The following is an 18,780-nucleotide window of genomic DNA, read 5'->3' on the forward strand; positions in this document are numbered from 1 at the left end:
TTCAAAATTAACACATGCAGTTGCATGGACTGTATTTATGATTAGATATAGGTGGTATATAGCCAAACCTCAGATACTCACAAATAAATTAAGCCTTTAAGGAGATTGAGATACTAGAGGATCTGTGGCTCTGGTACAGACTTCCCATAAGAGAATGGACAATGCATATGCACGAAGGATAACCTTAATTCTGGCATTTCATAACCTTTGAATTTTTGGACTTTGCAACCTTTACACAGTTTTCACAGGTAATACAATACCTATATTACAAACACTCTAGATGTCTAATAAATATCATTTTTTCCCTGTAGCCATACTTTTGTCCCCTAGACAGTCTTTTTTCCTATCTGTAAGACACTTGTGCTATCATGCCCATCTTCAACTCAAAAAGCGACTGCTTTAAAGAAACCCTAATATTCTGATTTCAAATCTTTAACATGAAGAAATAAAATTATGTACTGTTTATGGAACTAGTTAGAAAAGTCCACATGAGTCTATTTCCATGTGGTAAAACACTATCGATATTGAATTCAAAAGGTTTATATTAATTACCTCCAGTATCAATTGCTCAATGCAACATTTAATTCAATATTTTACACTAACATGCAATGCATACACACAAACACACACACACACACACATACACAAAAAACTTAAAATATATTGCTACAAATTGATAGACATGCAATATTTTTTGTTTAGGGAAAACTCACTCATAGTTTTTCACAAGTTGATAAAGACAAAGGAGAATTCCAAGCCAGCAAGCACTGTTATCAGACTGAAGATAAAAACCAATTTTCTCCACAACTGCAGTCCAGCGGTTGGGGTAATCATGCTTGATAATGTGATGAATGCAAGTAGTAAGCTGTACTCTGGAAGTCAAATACACACATAGTTAAACACGTAACCACCTACATTATTTTAAGAGTTTTTTTGTTTTGATGATGAAGCAGCAGCTAGTGTTTGGCTGAACAGATAAAAGACAACATGAGCTCAGAAGTCTTATACACACATACAGAGGAGTTTATATGGTTTTCTGCTTCTGTTCTGCTTGACAAACTATCTTCTGAAATTTTGTACGAGGGTTATAATATTTAGGAATCCATTGTTTTTCAAACAAATAAAAACATGTTACACAAATCCCCAACATGTTGTATAATGTACAAATTAAATGAAAAGCCATTTAACCACATTAATTCCATGCTCTCCAATACAAAATCTGTGTGTCTCAATCCAAGACACAATGAAATGTAGTATGCAAGTGCTCTTAATTTTAAGAGAAAAGAATCAAAACTAATTTAAACAAATTAAAAGTGTATACCTAATTAGTTCAGGAGAATGAATAATGGCTTCTACAATATTTTCACGAATACAATGTCTATCTTCTTCTGGGATGGAATAAGGTGGAATTTCCCCTGGTGTAGTTTCACGATCGGGCCAATACTGAGTTATCATATTCTTCAAGTAGATAACACCTGTCAGATAATGGCAAAGCATCTCGATATCAATACAAAAGTTAGTCATTATGCTGACATGCATATTTTTACATTTAGAAAATGCACTCCATGAATGAACACTAACTGGAATCTTTAACTTACCAGAAAGCCATTCTACCCGAATACAAAAATCACAAATCTCTCAATTTTCTATATGGAACAAACAATTCCTTTTCTCCATTTATCAAGTGTAGCATCTGTAATAGTTCTTAAATCTACAATTCCCTAACATTATACTCTTTTCAGACAATATTTTTGAAAATTAGGGTATAGAAAGACATATTTCCATGTCTTATTATGAAGAAGAGTTCTGGTAACTTGTTATTAAAACATCTCTGAAGAAGCTTCCTTTGTAAGTATTTTGAGATTTTTTTTTTTGCATTCATTAACAAGACTAGTCAGCACTAAAACTCTGGACAATTATTGCTTCAATTTTATAAGTCTGATTCTGTTATATATGTAACTCTGAGCTCCATGGTCTTTACAAGTACAAAAGAAAGTTCAGATTTACAAACACAGCTACAGCAAAATAAATAATAACTGAATTCTGATTCTACATATATACAGTACCATAGGTTCTCTGCTAGTTTTCAATTAAATGTCTTGCACCAGTACCAAAAAGGATTCCGAGAATATAGGCTCTCCAAGCAACTCCACTGGCATTTGCCAAAATTAGAGCAGACAGTGCCAATTAAAATGAAGATTTTCCATCAATTTCCATTATGAGACCCAGTTTTCAATAACACAATTTTGCCAAACAGTTTAGGCAGAGATCTTCCAAATTTAAGTGTCTGCCTTCAGTTGAATTAAGTTCCAGCAAAAAACAGCTGTTTCTGAGAATAAGATATGGGGATCTGTCAGTGTTAAAAATATTTTACATTGTTATGTTGAGAAGTTCCTGTTCTAAAGCCTGAAGGTACTAGGACTAAAAATAAGGCTGAAGGGGGGACTGGAGAGCTCCCCATACGCTGATGAGGTGCAGCACCTTAGCATGACTCGAAGTAGGAGATCATCTGGTGAGTGGAAAAGGCATGGTTACCTGGAAAGATGCGCTGAGAGCATTCCATGAAGAGCAAACATGAAGAAGACTTTCAAAACTCCAAAGGAATGTGAAATAGGGATGTAAGCCACTAGTCGACTATCTGATTAGCAAAAGCTTATTGCATAGTCAGCTAGTCCCTGTCCCTCCCCTTAAAGCCCAATAGAGGCAGCAAAGGGAGGGACAGGGACTATCCTCTATCTGTGGGTATGTCTATACTACCACCCTAGTTCGAACTAGGGTGGTTAACGTAGTCAATTGAAGTTGCAAATGAAGCCTGGGATTTAAATATCCCGGGCGTCATTTGCATCTCGCCGGGCGCCGCCATTTTTAAATCCCTAGTTCGGACTTCGTGCCCGCGGCTACACGCGGCACGGAGTAGGTAGTTCGAATTAGGCTCTCTAATTTGAACTACCATTACTCCTCGTAGAGAGCCTAATTTCAACTACCTACTCTGTGCCACGTGTAGCCGCGGGCACAGAGTCCGAACTACCGGGGATTTAAAAATGGCGGCGCCCGGCAAGATGCAAATGAAGCCCGGGATATTTAAATCCCGGGCTTCATTTGCAACTTCAATTGACTACATTAACCACCCTAGTTCGAAGTAGGGTGGTAGTGTAGACATACCCAGAGGCAGCAAGGCAGGCACGGTTTGGAGGGGGAAGCAGGAGCCAGTGCTGGGGTGTGACTACTTAAAAGCCAGTACCCCCCAGCACTGTCTCCACATGGGGTAGGGGGGTATCGGGGATCAGTCACAAACCAGGAATCAGCTGATTCCCGGCTCGCACCCAGTACCAGATGCTGCGCCTCTGCCTTTGAAATATATTAAGAGCCTATTGGCTCTTAATACATTTAAAAATCAGAAGCGCGTGGGGGGGGGGGGGGGGCACAGCATGAGCTGGGTCAGCTGATTCTTGGCTCTCACTGGTTCCCCCCACTGTGCTTTAGCCTTTTAAATGAATTTAAATGTATTTAAAAGGCTGGTACACAGTAGGGGGGACCCTGCTTGAGCCAAGAATCAGCTGTTCCAGCTCAGACTGGGTCCCTCCTGCTGTGCTGCCTTTTAAATGTATTAAGAGCAGACATTTAAAAGTCAGAGCGAAAGCTAACCCCATTGTGGCTCCCCTGCTTATCGACTAATCAACTAGTCAATGGAAAATCCATCAACTAGTCAATTAGTTGATTACATTTAACATCCCAACTTTAGAGAGCAGGTCTGAGGGCTGGTCACCAATGACCAGAGAGATGAGAACAGGCTGTGTGTGACAGGTAATAGAAGCCTGTCACAGCGCTGTATTACACCATCATGTCCACACTGGCACCACAGGAAGTTCTATGTCTTCTGTTGAGATGGTTTACCTAGAGCGCAGCAATTGTGGAGTTAGTGTGCACTAACTACCTTGTCAGTGTGGGCACCACAGGAGTTACAGCGCCGTGAGCTGATTTATTGCACTGTTAACTTGCCATTGTAGATAAGGCCTCAAACACAGAAGGGGAAAGAAATGATGAAGAGCAAAGGCATGCTGAGGCAAAAAGGACCAAAGGAAGACAAGGACAGGAGCCAGAGCATTCAGGGTAAGTAGGATCTATAATCACTCAAGTACTTGCCCCTTCAGAACCTGGACTTCAACTCAAGATTAGAGAGTCTCGATCTTCCCTTGCTATTTAGCAGAAATCGAAGGGCAAAGTGTGTGTGACTCATGCATCTCTAGTAGTTGCTGCCCATTCTGCTACTAATAAATTCATTAGCTCAAGTGGTGCTAGGATAGAATTTTTTCCTGACGGAAACCAGAATCAGTAAACCTTTCTCATCCCTACTCTCTATTCATGGAGGAATCTTTTGTGTTGCCTTTATTGTTACAAACATACTTGCTGACAGGTATTTTGAAATAAATTACTAGAACTGAAACCGACATGATTATATTGTGTTATTTGGACACATAAAATAGGCAGAATTTTAAAATATTGTGTGTGGAACTTGAATTTTTTGACACAGAATTCCCCCAGGAACCTATGGTTCCAGCCCTGCTGCAGACCCTTGTGGAAACCCATGCGGATGTAAATATAATCCCATATGATAACACAGAAATTCTATTTTTTTAAAGCCAAAATAAATGTAGTAATAACTTGCAAACGCATCATTAAAAGAACATTACTGTTCAAAGTCAAGCATTCAGAAAACCAAAAGTTATGGTTGCCCTGTCATCTTAATTTGGTCTGCATGTACATACAATACCAAACTGCATAGAATGGATTGTACTCACTAAACTGGTAGCTTATTCAATATTTCTTTTTATCCTCATCATTCAATATATGATTACATATCTCATTTACTCCACAGGCAATGTTAATTGTGGCACTTGCTAGCTTTTGAATGCTTTACGACGCAACTGTAATGTCATTTTCACCATTTTTTGAATGTCATGTGTATATGGTATGCAAACATTTTGGGTTTAAAGAAAAGGAAAACTTGCCTGCCTGTCTCACTGGTAAATCCAGTTGCTCTGACATAGTGATCTGAAGCAGAGTTGAAACAAAGTTCACTGACTTATGAGCCTGCGAAGCAAAAGACAAAACCAAGTCAGTCAGATGCCAAAAAATAATATTTGGAAAAAAACAATCATGCCTTTAGGACATTCCAACTAATTACATTTTCAAAAATATTTGTGAGTACTATTTGATGAGATGATTATGACATCAGCAATTCAAACTAGAGTTGTAATATTCAAGTGACAAATGAGAGCTTTCAAAACCTTTGAGTTTGTTCTACTCAGAAGATCTCATGGTATGTGTGGGGGGGGGGGAGGAGGAGGGTCGGCTTATTGTTTGCTAAATGCCACATTTCCCTCCCCAACTCCCAGTGTATAACAGATTTTTGTAACCAGAGTTCTTTACCACAGAATAAATTCACTCCCAGTTTAGGACAACTACATTACAGCATGACAGCACAGCTACAATTACACTGCATAATTAAATAACTTAGCATTCTGATTTAGGTCAGCATGGATGTTAAGTCATTATTTAATGTTTTTACCATTTGGAGATGCCAACCTGTACGTTTTTTCTGACATCCTAATATTCTCAGATTTTGTCTAATATCCGTCATTCAATGATCTGCTGCTAAACGTGACCTGAGGGGTATGACTGGGGCTGTAAAATCCCATTTAATTAGTTTAATTGGTTAAACATGTTTAACCAGTTAACCGGGTTTGGGTGGGGAGCTGCTCTGGGGAGGCTGGACAGCCTGCTGCCTGTAGCCAGCTGCTCCAGCCTCAGCCAGTTAACCATAACCAGTAAGCATCACCCTTATTGGGTAATGCTTATTGATTAACCATTCACATTTGTAGTTATGAACACACACCAGACTAAAAACATATTTTTAAAGATATATGTTTATACAGAGCCTTTGCATAGCTATATTTAAGTTAATCTGCTGCTATGTTTAAAGGAAGTTTTAAATATCTAAAATTTTATAAAAATCACCCTCCCTTATGATTTTTTTTAAAAGATAGACTTCATACAAACATTTAATATGTGAACACCTACAGTTCAAATAAAGAACCACAAGCCTTTATTCTATTAATATCTGACTATGTGAGCTATAATTGCTCTCAACAAAAGGAAACTGGTAAGTTAGCTCTTTTCTATGTAAAGGAGATGATTAATGTAATTTAATTTATATGCAAGAAGAAACAAAGGCAATTTTCTTGTCTTATTGGATATAAGTGCAGTTGAGCAAAGTCCACTTTGCTGTTAAAATTAATTTCAAACATGGAACCATTTTTTCCCCAATATGCCCAAAATTTTATCTTCTTAAGAAATGCTGATAGAGAGCACTGGATGTCAAATGACTTCCCTTTACAATTATATTGAGACATGTATGATTCATCAAGGCAAGAATTCATGACAGACTTTCAAACTGCTCATATTAATCTATTATAAACTAAGCACTACATTCTTTTACCACAACTGACTGATAGTGATGTAAAAAGTGAATCACCAATAAACATGGCCTCTTGTAACACAAAAGAACTGTATTCTTAAAGAGTACATCATACAGTAGCAAACTTATGGAACCTTGGCTTCTTCATGGAAGTCTAAACAGATTAACATCAGCAATGTAACAAAATTTGGCAGAATACGCACAATGGGTCTCCTTAAAGGAGTAGTTTTCTTCACTATGCTGATTAACTTCCCACTGAACACTTTTCTTGCACGTATTCTCATTGTTAACAAAATTCAAAACTATGATAGTTACCTATAAACCCCAAACCCAGCATGAAAAATCAGAAAAGACTAAATGAAGAAAATTAAAGTGAACTTGAATTAAACCCACACAATATATAATGCTGAATGCTTAACTTATAGTGAGCGCCCTGCAAATCCACAGATATCTGCATTCATGGATCTGGATCCAGATATCCGTGGTTCATTTTTGCAGATTCTAACTCCCTCTCGTACTCCCATCCTACACCCTCTCCTGCTGCCTTTCAGACCCTGCGCTCCTCACCCCATCCTGCACTCCACCTCCCACCCAGATCCTGAATCCCTGTCCCACTTTCTGGCAGTCCTGCCCCACACATTGAGCCCCTCATTTTTGTTCGCACAGCAAAGATTAAGGGGTTCCACAAAATCCATTAACTCAGGAACCCCAGAAAAGTAGATCTAGCCTGCGGAAAGCCCTGAACCTCAGTTCTCAATGTCTCTTCCCCTTGCTCCGTGGAGCTGGACTGCCAGAGAGGTGAAGTGTCTCAGTTTGGGACCACATCAGTGAGGGTTGGGGGTTTTGGAAGGAGTTTTTTTGATTCTCACTTGTGTGGTCCCCAACTGATTTTTCTGTGGATCAGTGGCCCACGACCCAAAAAAGGTTTCCCACACATGCCATAAATAAAGAAAACACTGAAACCTTTTGAGTTGGACATAAGTTAACATTTTACTTTATTTAAAATGAAGTTTGATAAACTAACATGAAAGTTAAAACACTTAATTTCTTTAATAATTTAAATTAAACCATTCTCCCCAGCAGTGGCAAAATGGCCTGAATGTAATTATGTAATTAACGGTGAGTTTCCATTGGTTTCCAAACGGTGAGTTTGGAGAGGGCAGAGCCTCAAGGAAGGCGTGGGGTCTTAGGGAAGGGAAGGAGTAGATCCTGGCTTGCCCTGATATTTAAAAAGTGAACTTGGGTGTAAAAAGTTTGGAGATGATTGCTGTATTGTAGCAGAGGCATTATTTAATTTATTATGTACTCATATGTAATGTCCTCATAACCATCTTGAAGATGTTATTATTTTCTTTGCTTCATATAGGCAGTAGCAAAGTGGATAATGTACCAGTAACAGGCATTTTCCTATTAAATGTAAGTGTTATGTCGCTTGATCCTAGGTGCACTGAAAAGCAGATGAAGCCACTATTTTAACTTATGTTATGCCATGAGGCCTCCAACTCCCATTATGGGTGATGCTTACCAGGTAACCGGTTAACCATTCACATTCCTAGTTGTAACAAGGTCCCAATAAGGATACAAAATTGTGTATCTACATTGGCATCTGTATCCACAAAAATGAACTGCAGCGATCCACATCCACAAATGCAGATCCTCACTGATATAAAGCAGATATCTGCACATTTGCAGGTTTCTAGATTAGGAATGGATGGATAGAAAGATGGCTAGAAGGCCGGGCCCAGCGGGTAGTGATCAACGGCTCGATGTCAGGATGGCGGTCGGTTTCTAGCGGAGTGCCCCAAGGTTCGGTTCTAGGACCGGTTTTGTTCAATATCTTTATTAATGACCTGGATGAGGGGATAGATTGCACCCTCAGCAAGTTTGCAGATGACACTAAGCTAGGGGGAGAGATAGATAAGCTAGAGGGCAGAGATAGGGTCCAGAGTGACTTAGACAAATTGGAGGATTGGGCCACTAGAAATCTCATGAGATTCAACAAAGACAAGTGTAGAGTCCTGCACTTGGGATGGAAGAATCCCAAGCATAGTTACAGGCTGGGGACCAACCAGTTAAGTAGTAGTTCTGCAGAAAAGGACCTGGGGGTTACAGTGGATGAGAAGCTAGATATGAGTCAACAGTGTGCCCTTGTAGCCAAGAAGGCTAATGGCATATTAGGATGCATTAAGAGGAGTATTGCCAGCAGATCCAGAGATGTCATTATTCCCCTTTATTCGGCTTTGGTGAGGCCACATCTGGAGTATTGTGTCCAGTTCTGGGCCCCCCACTACAAAAAGGATGCGGAAGCATTGGAGAGGGTCCAGCGGAGGGCAACCAAAATGATTAGGGGTCTGGAGCATATGACCTACGAAGAGAGGCTGAGGGACTTGGGTCTGTTAGTCTGCAGAAGCGAAGACTGAGGGGGGACTTGATAGCAGCCTTCAACTTCCTGAAGGGAGGTTCCAAAGAGGATGGAGAGAGGCTGTTCTCAGTAGTGACAGATGGCAGAACAAGGAGCAATGGTCTCAAGTTGTGGTGGGAGAGGTCCAGATTGGATATTAGGAAAAACTATTTTACTAGGAGGGTAGTGAAGCATTGGAATGGGTTACCTGGGGAAGTGGTGGGGTCTCCATCCCTAGAGGTGTTTAAGTCTTGGCTTGACAAAGCCCTGGCCGGGTTGATTTAGATGGGATTGGTCCTGCCTGGAGCGGGGGGCTGGACTTGACGACCTTCTGAGGTCTCTTCCAGTTCTATGATAAGGGGATGGTTGGATAAAATAACATGATCTTGGTAACTAATTGACCATTCATTATCAGTTAGAAATAGGTCAATGGAGGGATGATAGGAGTTGCTATAGGGAACTTTCTGGGTGTCTGGCTGGTGAGTCTTGCCCACATGCTCAGGGTGTAGCTGATCGCCATATTTGGGGTCAGGAAGGAATTTTCTTCCAGGGTAGATTGGCAGAGGCCCTGGAGGTTTTTCGCCTTCCTCTGTAGCATTGGGCACAGATCACAGCTGAAGGACTCTCTGCATGTTGGGGCCTTCAAAGTATTTGAAGGCTTCAATATCTGAGACATAGGTGAGAGGATTATTCTAAGAGGGGTGGGTGAGATTCTGTGGCCTGCACTGTGCAGGGGGTCAGACTAGATGATCATAATGGTCCCTTCTGACCTTAAAGTATATGAGTCTATGAATGTGAAAGTAACTGTGTACACAGTTAACCAATGAGCGTGGGCTCATTGATTAACATGCACGGTTACACACAGGTCTCTTCCCCACTCACCTGCACTGCTGCCACTGCATCAGAGGCAGAAGTGCAGAGGGGCAGGTGGGAGCCCATATGTGTTAAGAACTGACTTTTAAGCCTGCTCCCTGCACATACCAGTGGATAATTTACATTTGTTCATATATTTGAATAGTCAGTGATGCAACTCGCCTTTCCTAGTCAATTCCATACTTAATAATTTGGGTTCTCATTTTTAAAACTTAAAACATCTTCATTTTAAACAATATTAACTTTACTTCTTATAAGGAATTTACCAGATTTCTTGTTAGAGATTAAAAAAATGTTTATGCATGCCCATTCTAAGAACTGGGTCACAAAATCTATCTATATATATATATACATATAAATAAAAATCAAATGTACAGGCAATCCCCGACTTACGCGGATCCGACTTACGTCGGATCCGCACTTACGAACGGAGCTTTCTCGCCCCGGAAGAAAGCCCCGTTCGTAAGCTGCTCCGGTGCCCCTGGTCTGCTGGAGACCGTCTCCAGCAGACCAGGGGCACCGGGCGGGTTCCCGCGCTTCTGAGGCTTTGCAAAGCCTCAGAAGCGCGGGAACCGCTGCTGCTGCCCCTTGAGACCCGGTGCCTGTGGTCTGCTGGGGACGGTCCCCAGCAGACCACAGGCACCCGGACTGAAGCCGCAGCCGCGGGGGGGTCCCTCGCCTCTGAGGCTTTGCCAGAGCAAAGCCTCAGAGGCGCGGGACCCCCCCGCGGCTGCGGCTTCAGTCAGGGTGCCTGTGGTCTGCTGGGGACCGTCCCCAGCAGACCACAGGCACCCAGACTGAAGCCGCAGCCGTGGCGGGGTCCCTCGCCTCTGAGGCTTTGCCAGAGCAAAGCCTCAGAGGCGCGGCACCCCGCTGCCGCTGCGGCTCTGCTCCCCGTGTCCCTGGTCTGCTGGGAGGGGGGGCGCAGCTAGTGTGCTCCCCCCCCCAGCAGACCAGGCTTTTGTTTTGGACTCTGGGGCAGAGCAGCTGGGGCGCTGCCGATTGGTCCTGCAGCGCCCGTGGGCACTACTGGACCAACCCGGCAGCACCCCAGCTGCTCTGCCCCAGGTCCTGATTCAGCCGCTGCTGGTCAGTTTCAGCAGCGGCTGAATCAGGACGTCTGGGGCAGAGCAGATGGGGTGCTGCTGGGTTGGTCCAGTAGCACCCCAGCTGCTCTGCCCCAGGCGTCCCCAAGTCAGCTTCTGCTCAAACTGACCAGCGCTGACTACAGGAAGCCCCAGGCAGAGTTGCTCTGCCCCGGGCTTCCTGGAATCAGCTGCTGATCAGTTTCAGCAGCAGCTGACTTGGGGACGCCTGGGGTTCTTAAGTTGATTCTGTATGTAAGTCAGAACTGGCGGTCAGTTTCAGCAGTGTCTGAATCTGGACGCCAGTTCCGACTTACATACAGATTCAACTGAAGAACAAACCTACAGTCCCTATCTTGTACGTAACCCGGGGACTGCCTGTATACACACATATATGTGCACAGAAACAGTGCCTCCACTATGTACAGCTTAGGTGCTTTATTTTTTAAACAAAGTGTGTATTTGAGAGTCATTCCTACAGCATCCAGAAATTCAAGATGTTTTATCTTTCGCTAACCTTTCCTTGTTTACATGCACCATTAATTTTCTATATATTAAAATATAAACATTTTTGCAATTGTAACTGCAGCAGAACTTTTAGTAATAGAAGCCTGTCCTTTTCTACCAAATAATACAGCACTTAACAGCAGTTATCCTATTACTCTTTCCCCGCCCCAACATGCTGTGTCACTGGTAAGACTTTTTTGCTGTCTAAGAGCCAAAGAATTCAGTGACTTTTCCTCTGAGCAATCTCTGTTATTCAGCCTTACCAGCTGAGGAATGTTTTCTATCAGATGACAAATATTACCCCACTATTTATTAGTGTCAGTTTTCCAGAACCTACCCGTCTTCAAACACGTTTCAGAAAGCTGATTCATTCATCTGAAGAAGTGGATTATGCCCATGAAAGCTCATGATGTCATCTACATAATTTGTTAGTCTTTAACGTACTGCAATACTATTTGTTGTTTTTTAAGTTTTTCCAGTTACAGACTAACTTGGCTACCTCTCTGAAGCTTTAGCTTCACTAGATGTGATCCTGCCTACCTGATACAGTAATACATATACAATTAAATTGGAAACAGAAAATTAACATGCTACATAATCTCAATTACAAAATTCAATCAGAAATTAATATAAGTGCAAAACATAACATTTGGATATAGCCCTGCAAATACGCTGATATCCACTTTATATTCACAGAAGTAGATATCTACAGCTCATTTTTACAGATGCAGATACAAATACCCTAGCTCAACAGGTGACACTTACCAGTACTGGCAGCCCTCCACCTGATGCAGCCAGGGTCTGCTCCAGCCAAATTGGAGCAACCCCTGGCCAGGCCAGCCCAGACCCTGCCTGCAGTAGGGGAAGGGGGCTTAGCCCGCCATGCATTACCATGGAGACCCAGCTGGGCTGAAGCAGCCCCCCCCCCCATCTGCCATATTTGAGCAGTTAACTGATTAAATACAATGTTTTACCAGTTAACTGGTTAAACAGAGTTTTACATCCTTAATCTAAAACCCTACAAATTTGCAGATATTCACTTGACATCCACAGATGCAGATACACATGGATATAAAAATGAATGTCGGTGGCTCAGTTTTGTGGAAACAAATTTTGACCCGCACAAGGCTTTACATTTGGAACTTAATATAGGTAATTAGTACAGAAAAAATACATTCTTTCCCCTCCCCCAAAAGAGAACTGCAACTTTAATGGATGTAATTCATACCAAAATATAATATTTTATGGAAAAACAAATACTAAATGATAACCCCAACAACTTCATCTCATTTGAGATGACAGGTAATAACCTTTCTTTTTTTCCTTTGGAGCACGAAAATTTTAGTCTATCATAAAATCCATACTGCACGTAGTATTTTTCCAAACTTGTTACAATCGAGGGACTGCTAAAAAATAAAATATTTACTTTTCTAGCTTGAATCTAGGCATTAAACTGGTTGAAGCATTACAAAGCCAATTTGCCCTGCCTTTAACATCTGCGTTTTCACATCAAAAGCCATGAATGGAACACATCCAGCCCACTTAGCCTCATTAACAGGGGTCCTACAATTGACAAATACTTCTTTTGCTTTTTTTGTGTGTGTTTCTATTATTTTCACTCCAACTCTTCTGATGAAGTGCGAATTATCCATGAAAGCTCACAATTCCATATATTTCTGTTAATTTCTAAGGTACATCAGGACTACTTGCTGCTTTTAAAGTTACAGACCTAACACTGCTACTCCTCTGAGATTTGTAAACAGAAATATACAGTGGAAAAAGAGAATGGTTAAGAGAAGGAAGGCTAAGATGACAAAGTCCTTTTAGAAGTATGTTACATGCCCACACCATTGGTTTTTGAATAGTGGAGAAATGTGATGTCACCGAGAAGCAAGTAAGAATGTGAACAGATAACCAGTTATATGGTAAGCATCATCCTTACTGGGTGATGCCTACTGGATAACAATTAACCAAGAGCAGCCTCCTGCTTGGCCCCAGCATTTGGCCAGGAGATATGGCCAGCCTCAGCCCAGGGCTGGGAGCAGGAGCATTGTGAGCTGCTCTAACTGCGCTAAAGCAGTCCCTTACCCAGGATCCTGCTTAATCAGTTAACTTAAGGTTTAAACAGTTAACTGCGATTTTATATCCCTAGAAGTAAGTACACCTTATAATTAGTGATGTTAAGGACTAGTCGACTTTCCGATAAGCATTTGCTTATCTGATAGTCCACCAACTAGTCTATTCCCCCTACCCCCCGCCTTTGCTGCCTCTATGAGATTCAAGTACTCTCCCCTCTTTGCTGCCTCTAAGTGGCAGCGCCACACAGCTGAGCCGGGGATCAGCTGCGTGGCACTGCCACTTTCAAACCCCAAGGCAGCGTTTCAAAGGGGCAGCCACCGCAAGCTGATCTGTGCTCAGCTGTGTGGTGCTGCCCCTTTAAAACACTGAAGCACAGTGCAGCCTGGGGTCAGCTGGGGACTCTGCAGCTGATCCCAGGCTCCCTGCTGCATTTTCCCGGATTCGGGGGAGTCCCCCGAAGACTCCAGCCTCCATGGCTTTGAAATGCACCCGCCCCCCCCCCCCCAGCCCTCGGACCTTCTCCCCACACCAAAGCTGCACCAGGCCCAGCTCTGCCCCCAGTGGGGCAGAGGTGGGAGAGAAGGTGAAAGCCCCGAAGCTCTGTGCCAGATCTGGCTTGCAGAGAAGTACATGCACTGCTCCTCTCCCCACAGCAGCATGCGTGTTTCCCCGCAAGCCAGATCCAGCGCAGAACCTTGACAGAAAAGACATTCAGGAAGCCAGCGATGGAAAATTGTCCCATCTGGGAATGTAACCCATTGTCCTCCTCCTTTCTGATATACTTACCTGAAGGGTCAAGGTTGCAAGTAGAATCAAACGCACATGTGCTTTAAAAAAGCCCACCTCTAACCAGAAGGCAAAAAGTATTGTCACGGCTAGCGGCAGTGTGAATGGTTCCTTGTCAGCAGAAGCATTCTCCGGTTGACAATGCAAATCCCACTCGTAGGAGCAGAAGTATATTGATAAAAGTGCAGACAAAGTGTTTATCCTGCTAGACTTTTAGCAATGCAGCTATGTCGACACAGCCATGTCGCTAAAAGTTGTATAGTGTAATCCAGTGGTCACCAACCAGTAGATCAGAGTCTACTGGTAGATCTTGGAGCCTCTGTCAGGTGATCCTGCCTAGTTTTGTTGGGAGGCAGTTCAGCTGCCCATCCCCCCACTGCCCTGCTGCTCCTGCCTATAGCCTCAGAGCTGCCCCCTGGGAGCCTCCTGCTTGTTTTGCAGTGTGGAAGAGACAGAGGCAGGGTGGTGTTGATGTCACTCTCTCCTACTCCCCTGTACCCCATCTTCACAGAGTGAGGAGGGTGGCGCCTTGGCAAAGGGGTGAGGTAGGGGCGGGGCAGGGCAGGGGTATTGGGTTTGAAGTAGATCCTGGACCGATGAATTCAACAAGTGATCTTGTGCTTAAAATGGTTGGAGATGACTGGTGTAGTCAAAGCCTGAGTGTCTCTGTAGATGTAGAATATAGCAACTTAGCAGCCTCTCATTCAACCCAAAAGAAAACAATATTTCAACTACCACTGCTATCTGGAAGTCAAGAGGATGTCCACTGGGACCCACCCAAGTTGCACACCATCTTGATAACTTGGGACAGAGGCCCTCTAATGAAGAAGTGATTAAAGACTGACAGTTCTTCTAAGTTGAGCACTGCCTCTGTTCCGCCCATACTGAACTTCAGATGGCTAGTTATGATCTCTAAGATTCTGTTTTGCAAAGACACAGCACTCAATGAGTTTAAAAGCTGGAGGGGAGGGAGGTACAGATTACTGGTGGAATCGTGTCTTTTACTATATATTTTTAAAATGTGCATGCATCTGTGTCTGTCCGAATTCATTTATTCAAGAACTCCTCCTAAACAGTAAGAGATAGAACCACCAAATTTGGTATGCAGCTTCCTTTTATCATAACTTAAAGCAAGATAAAGGCTTGATTGTGTCAGGATTATGGGATGTGCCTGGAATTTGATTATTTCTCCTAAAATGGAAAGGGAGGGATCTAGTAGGAGGGACAGTTATATTGTAGAAAGACCACAAGGGGCAGCCAACGACCAAAGCCCATTTGCCCAGCAGGAGGGAGGAATGGAAAAAAGGACAGCTATCTACGATATATTTCAGAGAGTCTGTGTTTCTGTGTCTCTCCGTTCCCCAACCAGAGGATGTGCACTGCCAACCCCAGTTGTGTCTGCTGCAACTGCAGTGGCCATGGGCAGGGGTTGTCCTCTCTTCCTGTAGCAACCTGCATACTGAACCCCTCAGTCCCTCCTCAGAACAATTATTTAAATGAAGAAATACAAAACTTATTTGAGTTAAGAACCTGAGCAACAGAAGGTAAATCTTCTAGTATTGACTAAGAAAGAGAAACAAACAGAGTAGAACTCTTGGAGATCTCTGCATTTATCTCTCTCCAAACTCTGCAGATCTCAAAGTACTTTACAATCAGCCAATCCCTGACTGAAAACAATATCAATGAAGTAAGTCGTATTAAAGTCAACTAGCGATTAAATGACTTGTCCAAGATCATGAATTCAGTAGCAGAGCCTGGAAAAAAAGTCCAGAAATCTGTCTACTCGTCCTTCATTCTGACAACATTCTCTCCTTCAGAAAGAAGTTGCATTAAAATGTTTATGACATCATTCAAATAATATAACATAACAATATAATTTTAATGGTTATGCAATTATATAACAAGGTATATGTATGTATTACATATCAAGAATAGGATAAGCACTGGTAAACATACTTTACTCTCACAATAATTATCGATGTCAATTCATTCTTTAATGTCTTGCTAAAAATTGCTTCTCCCTTGTCAGAAGGTAAAAGTAGCCTCTTAAGGGAAAGAGGAAGAACAAGTCTTAAGTCTTCTATTGAAAGAAAGTCTTACATCAATCCATCAGAACAATTTTGGACAAAACATAGACAGTGAGTTACGACAGCTAGGAGGAATTATTAAACCAAAAATCATGTGAGCTGCTGGTCACTTGCATTATACCTTTCAAGTGGTAGAAGCAGTTTAATCTTTACAGCAGAAAGGGAGGCCCCAATTTAGATCAGAAAACATCTATTTGAGTAAAGGTTATAAATTAAGGTCCTAATTCTTCAATCAAATGCATAACTGACCATTCAGATAAGACAATTCATATATGTAAACTTACACACATCCATGAATGCTTGTTTAGGATCAGGACTGACAATGATATTTAATCAGGAAAGTTTGGATTTTACAGAGGCGTTGTGTGTCATCATGCTTCAGAGTGAACAAAATGAAGTAGCTGATGGTCAGCATGCCTTCTCAAGCAACAGTATTAGTGTGTTTCCTGGAGTCCCTCACCAAAGTTTTAACTAAAAGTTTGCTGAACACTCAACAATTTGAACCCAGCAAACATGTAGATCTGAATTATCACATGTGGAGATTTACTTGTGTATAATATATTCAGTTCTACCCAACTTGTGTGTTCTTCTGTACTACTTTAACATTCTAAGTCAAATGACAAATTAAATTATAATTGAGGATTAAAATGCATTGAAATATATTTTCTAAAATTGTATAGAATGGACAGATAGCCTACTCCCTCACCAAGTCTACCCTGCTAACACTGCCTTCTTCTGATCAACCCTTAAAACACAACTCGTTTCAAAAGGTTGACAATTCTTAGTCACTATCCCTTCAGAACACAGGTGTATTAGCTAATTAGATGGATTGAAACAAGACACCCATACCTTTTTTTTAAATCAAGTCATGGAACTAACAAGGCATGCAATTTTCATCACATCCCAAGCTCCATAGAGAATTCTCCTGTAGAGAATGCAAACTTCCGAAATCATCTTCAGAAATTTTTTTAGTGCATACATTTACAGTGTTGGCACTTGTGTAAAGAAGTTTTATATAGTCCAACGGTACACAAAACAAAAAAGCTGCATCTATCGGATATAGAGTCAAACACAATTGATTAAATACTATTAACAAGTTTCAAACCACCAGAATTGTATCTAAAATGTTATTACATTTTTCAATAAATGCTATAGCTCTAGCATTTAAACCACAAAGCAATGAAGTGCCACCTTGTAATCTTCCTTACTAGGTCTCAAATTTAGAGGGAGACGTTGTAGTTAAAGAGTCATACAGAAGGCCACACACAGGCCCCAAATACAGACCTTCCAAGCCATAACCTACCCTGTGTTCAGAAAAGACAAGGGGAAGCATTTACCGCTATTAGTGTTAGAGAAACTGATGGGCGCTTTCTGCCACCGGCTGAAGACAACGTTTTGTGGCAGTCTGTTACACTCCTTTTCCCCTTCCAAAATTACAACTCTGCATCATGTCCCTATGTAGATTAATTTCACCCAGCAATGAGATCAGATACGATGTTTAATTGGGAAATACCCAGCGTGGTGGCCTGTTCCCCAGACTCACAAGCAGCCCCCTAGAGAGGCTGATGGAAACCGGACTTGCAGCCTCGGCCCGAGCCGCGGCTCGGCATGGGGCACGCAGCGGGCCGACCCAGGCCCCAGAGCCACGCTGGGGGCTGAGGACAATGTGAGGGAGCAGGAAGGCAGCTCGACATGAAGCGCAGCGTCGCACAGCCAGGCCCGCCCCCTTCAACAGGCAGCCCTCTCCATGCCGCCGCCTGCTCCCCAGCGGGCCCCCGGCCGCCACTTCCCCGGGGCTGCTGCTCTCCTGCCCCAACTGACGGCAAGAGCCCCCCCCCGAGGATCCCGCAAGCGCCCCCGGCGGCTCCCGAGGCCTCCTCGCTGCGGCGCCGCGGGCTGAGCCGTTCCTCCTCCGGGCCAGGCCCGCGCCCGTCCTGCCGGCGGCCGGGCCCCTGCTTCAGGCCGGGCCCCGCTGCGCGCTCCGCTCACCTCGTTGAGCTGCCTCTCGGCGGCTTCCCGCAGGGCCGGGTCCATGGTGCCCCGCAGGGCCTCGATGATGGTGTTGGGGTCCATGGCGGGGAAGCGGAGGGCAGGGCAGCGCCGCTCGATGCGCACATGGACCCGCCGCTCCACAGCGGCAGCCGGCGCGAAAGGAAGAGAAGCGCCAAGGCCCCGGATAGAGCAACTACCCCCGCGCCGCGGGCAGCGAGGCCCTTCCGCTCCGCCGCGGGGCACCACGGGAGCTGTAGTGCGGACAGCGGCCCCCTCCCCCGCCCCGCCCGGGACCCCGGCCTCCCGCCTCGCACAGGGGGCGCCCCCGAGATGCCTCCAAGCCGCGCTCCTGGGGGGAGGCTGCCTCTCCCGGCGCTCGCCACTCCCCTCCCAGCTCATTGACCTTTGGCTGTTGAGCCTCCCGGGCCCTCAGTTCCTCCTCTGCAGCAGGCCGGCTTGACTAAGGTGCCTCTTCGCCCCGGCTGTGGGGAA

General features: G+C 43.6%; 1 protein-coding gene across 2 annotated transcripts in view; it reads right to left on the reverse strand.

Annotated features, from left to right (window-relative positions):
• The window catches only part of IPO7 (importin 7), a 66,285-nt gene extending 47,809 nt beyond the window's left edge, over positions 1 to 18,476 (reverse strand). The window contains exons 1-4 of one of the 2 annotated variants that reach the window (XM_075927955.1): positions 18,286 to 18,476; positions 5,010 to 5,091; positions 1,322 to 1,475; positions 714 to 872 (exon numbers count right to left, since the gene is read on the reverse strand). In XM_075927955.1, coding sequence (XP_075784070.1) covers positions 714 to 872; positions 1,322 to 1,475; positions 5,010 to 5,091; positions 18,286 to 18,369 — 479 coding nt within the window. In that variant the 5' untranslated portion in view covers positions 18,370 to 18,476. The remainder of the gene's footprint in view (positions 1 to 713; positions 873 to 1,321; positions 1,476 to 5,009; positions 5,092 to 18,285) is intronic. The other variant, XM_075927956.1, reaches the window with a different exon arrangement.
• Positions 18,477 to 18,780: the final 304 nt, after the last annotated feature.

This window comes from Pelodiscus sinensis, chromosome 4, assembly GCF_049634645.1.
Source record: "Pelodiscus sinensis isolate JC-2024 chromosome 4, ASM4963464v1, whole genome shotgun sequence".
Classification (NCBI taxonomy): domain Eukaryota; kingdom Metazoa; phylum Chordata; order Testudines; family Trionychidae; genus Pelodiscus; species Pelodiscus sinensis.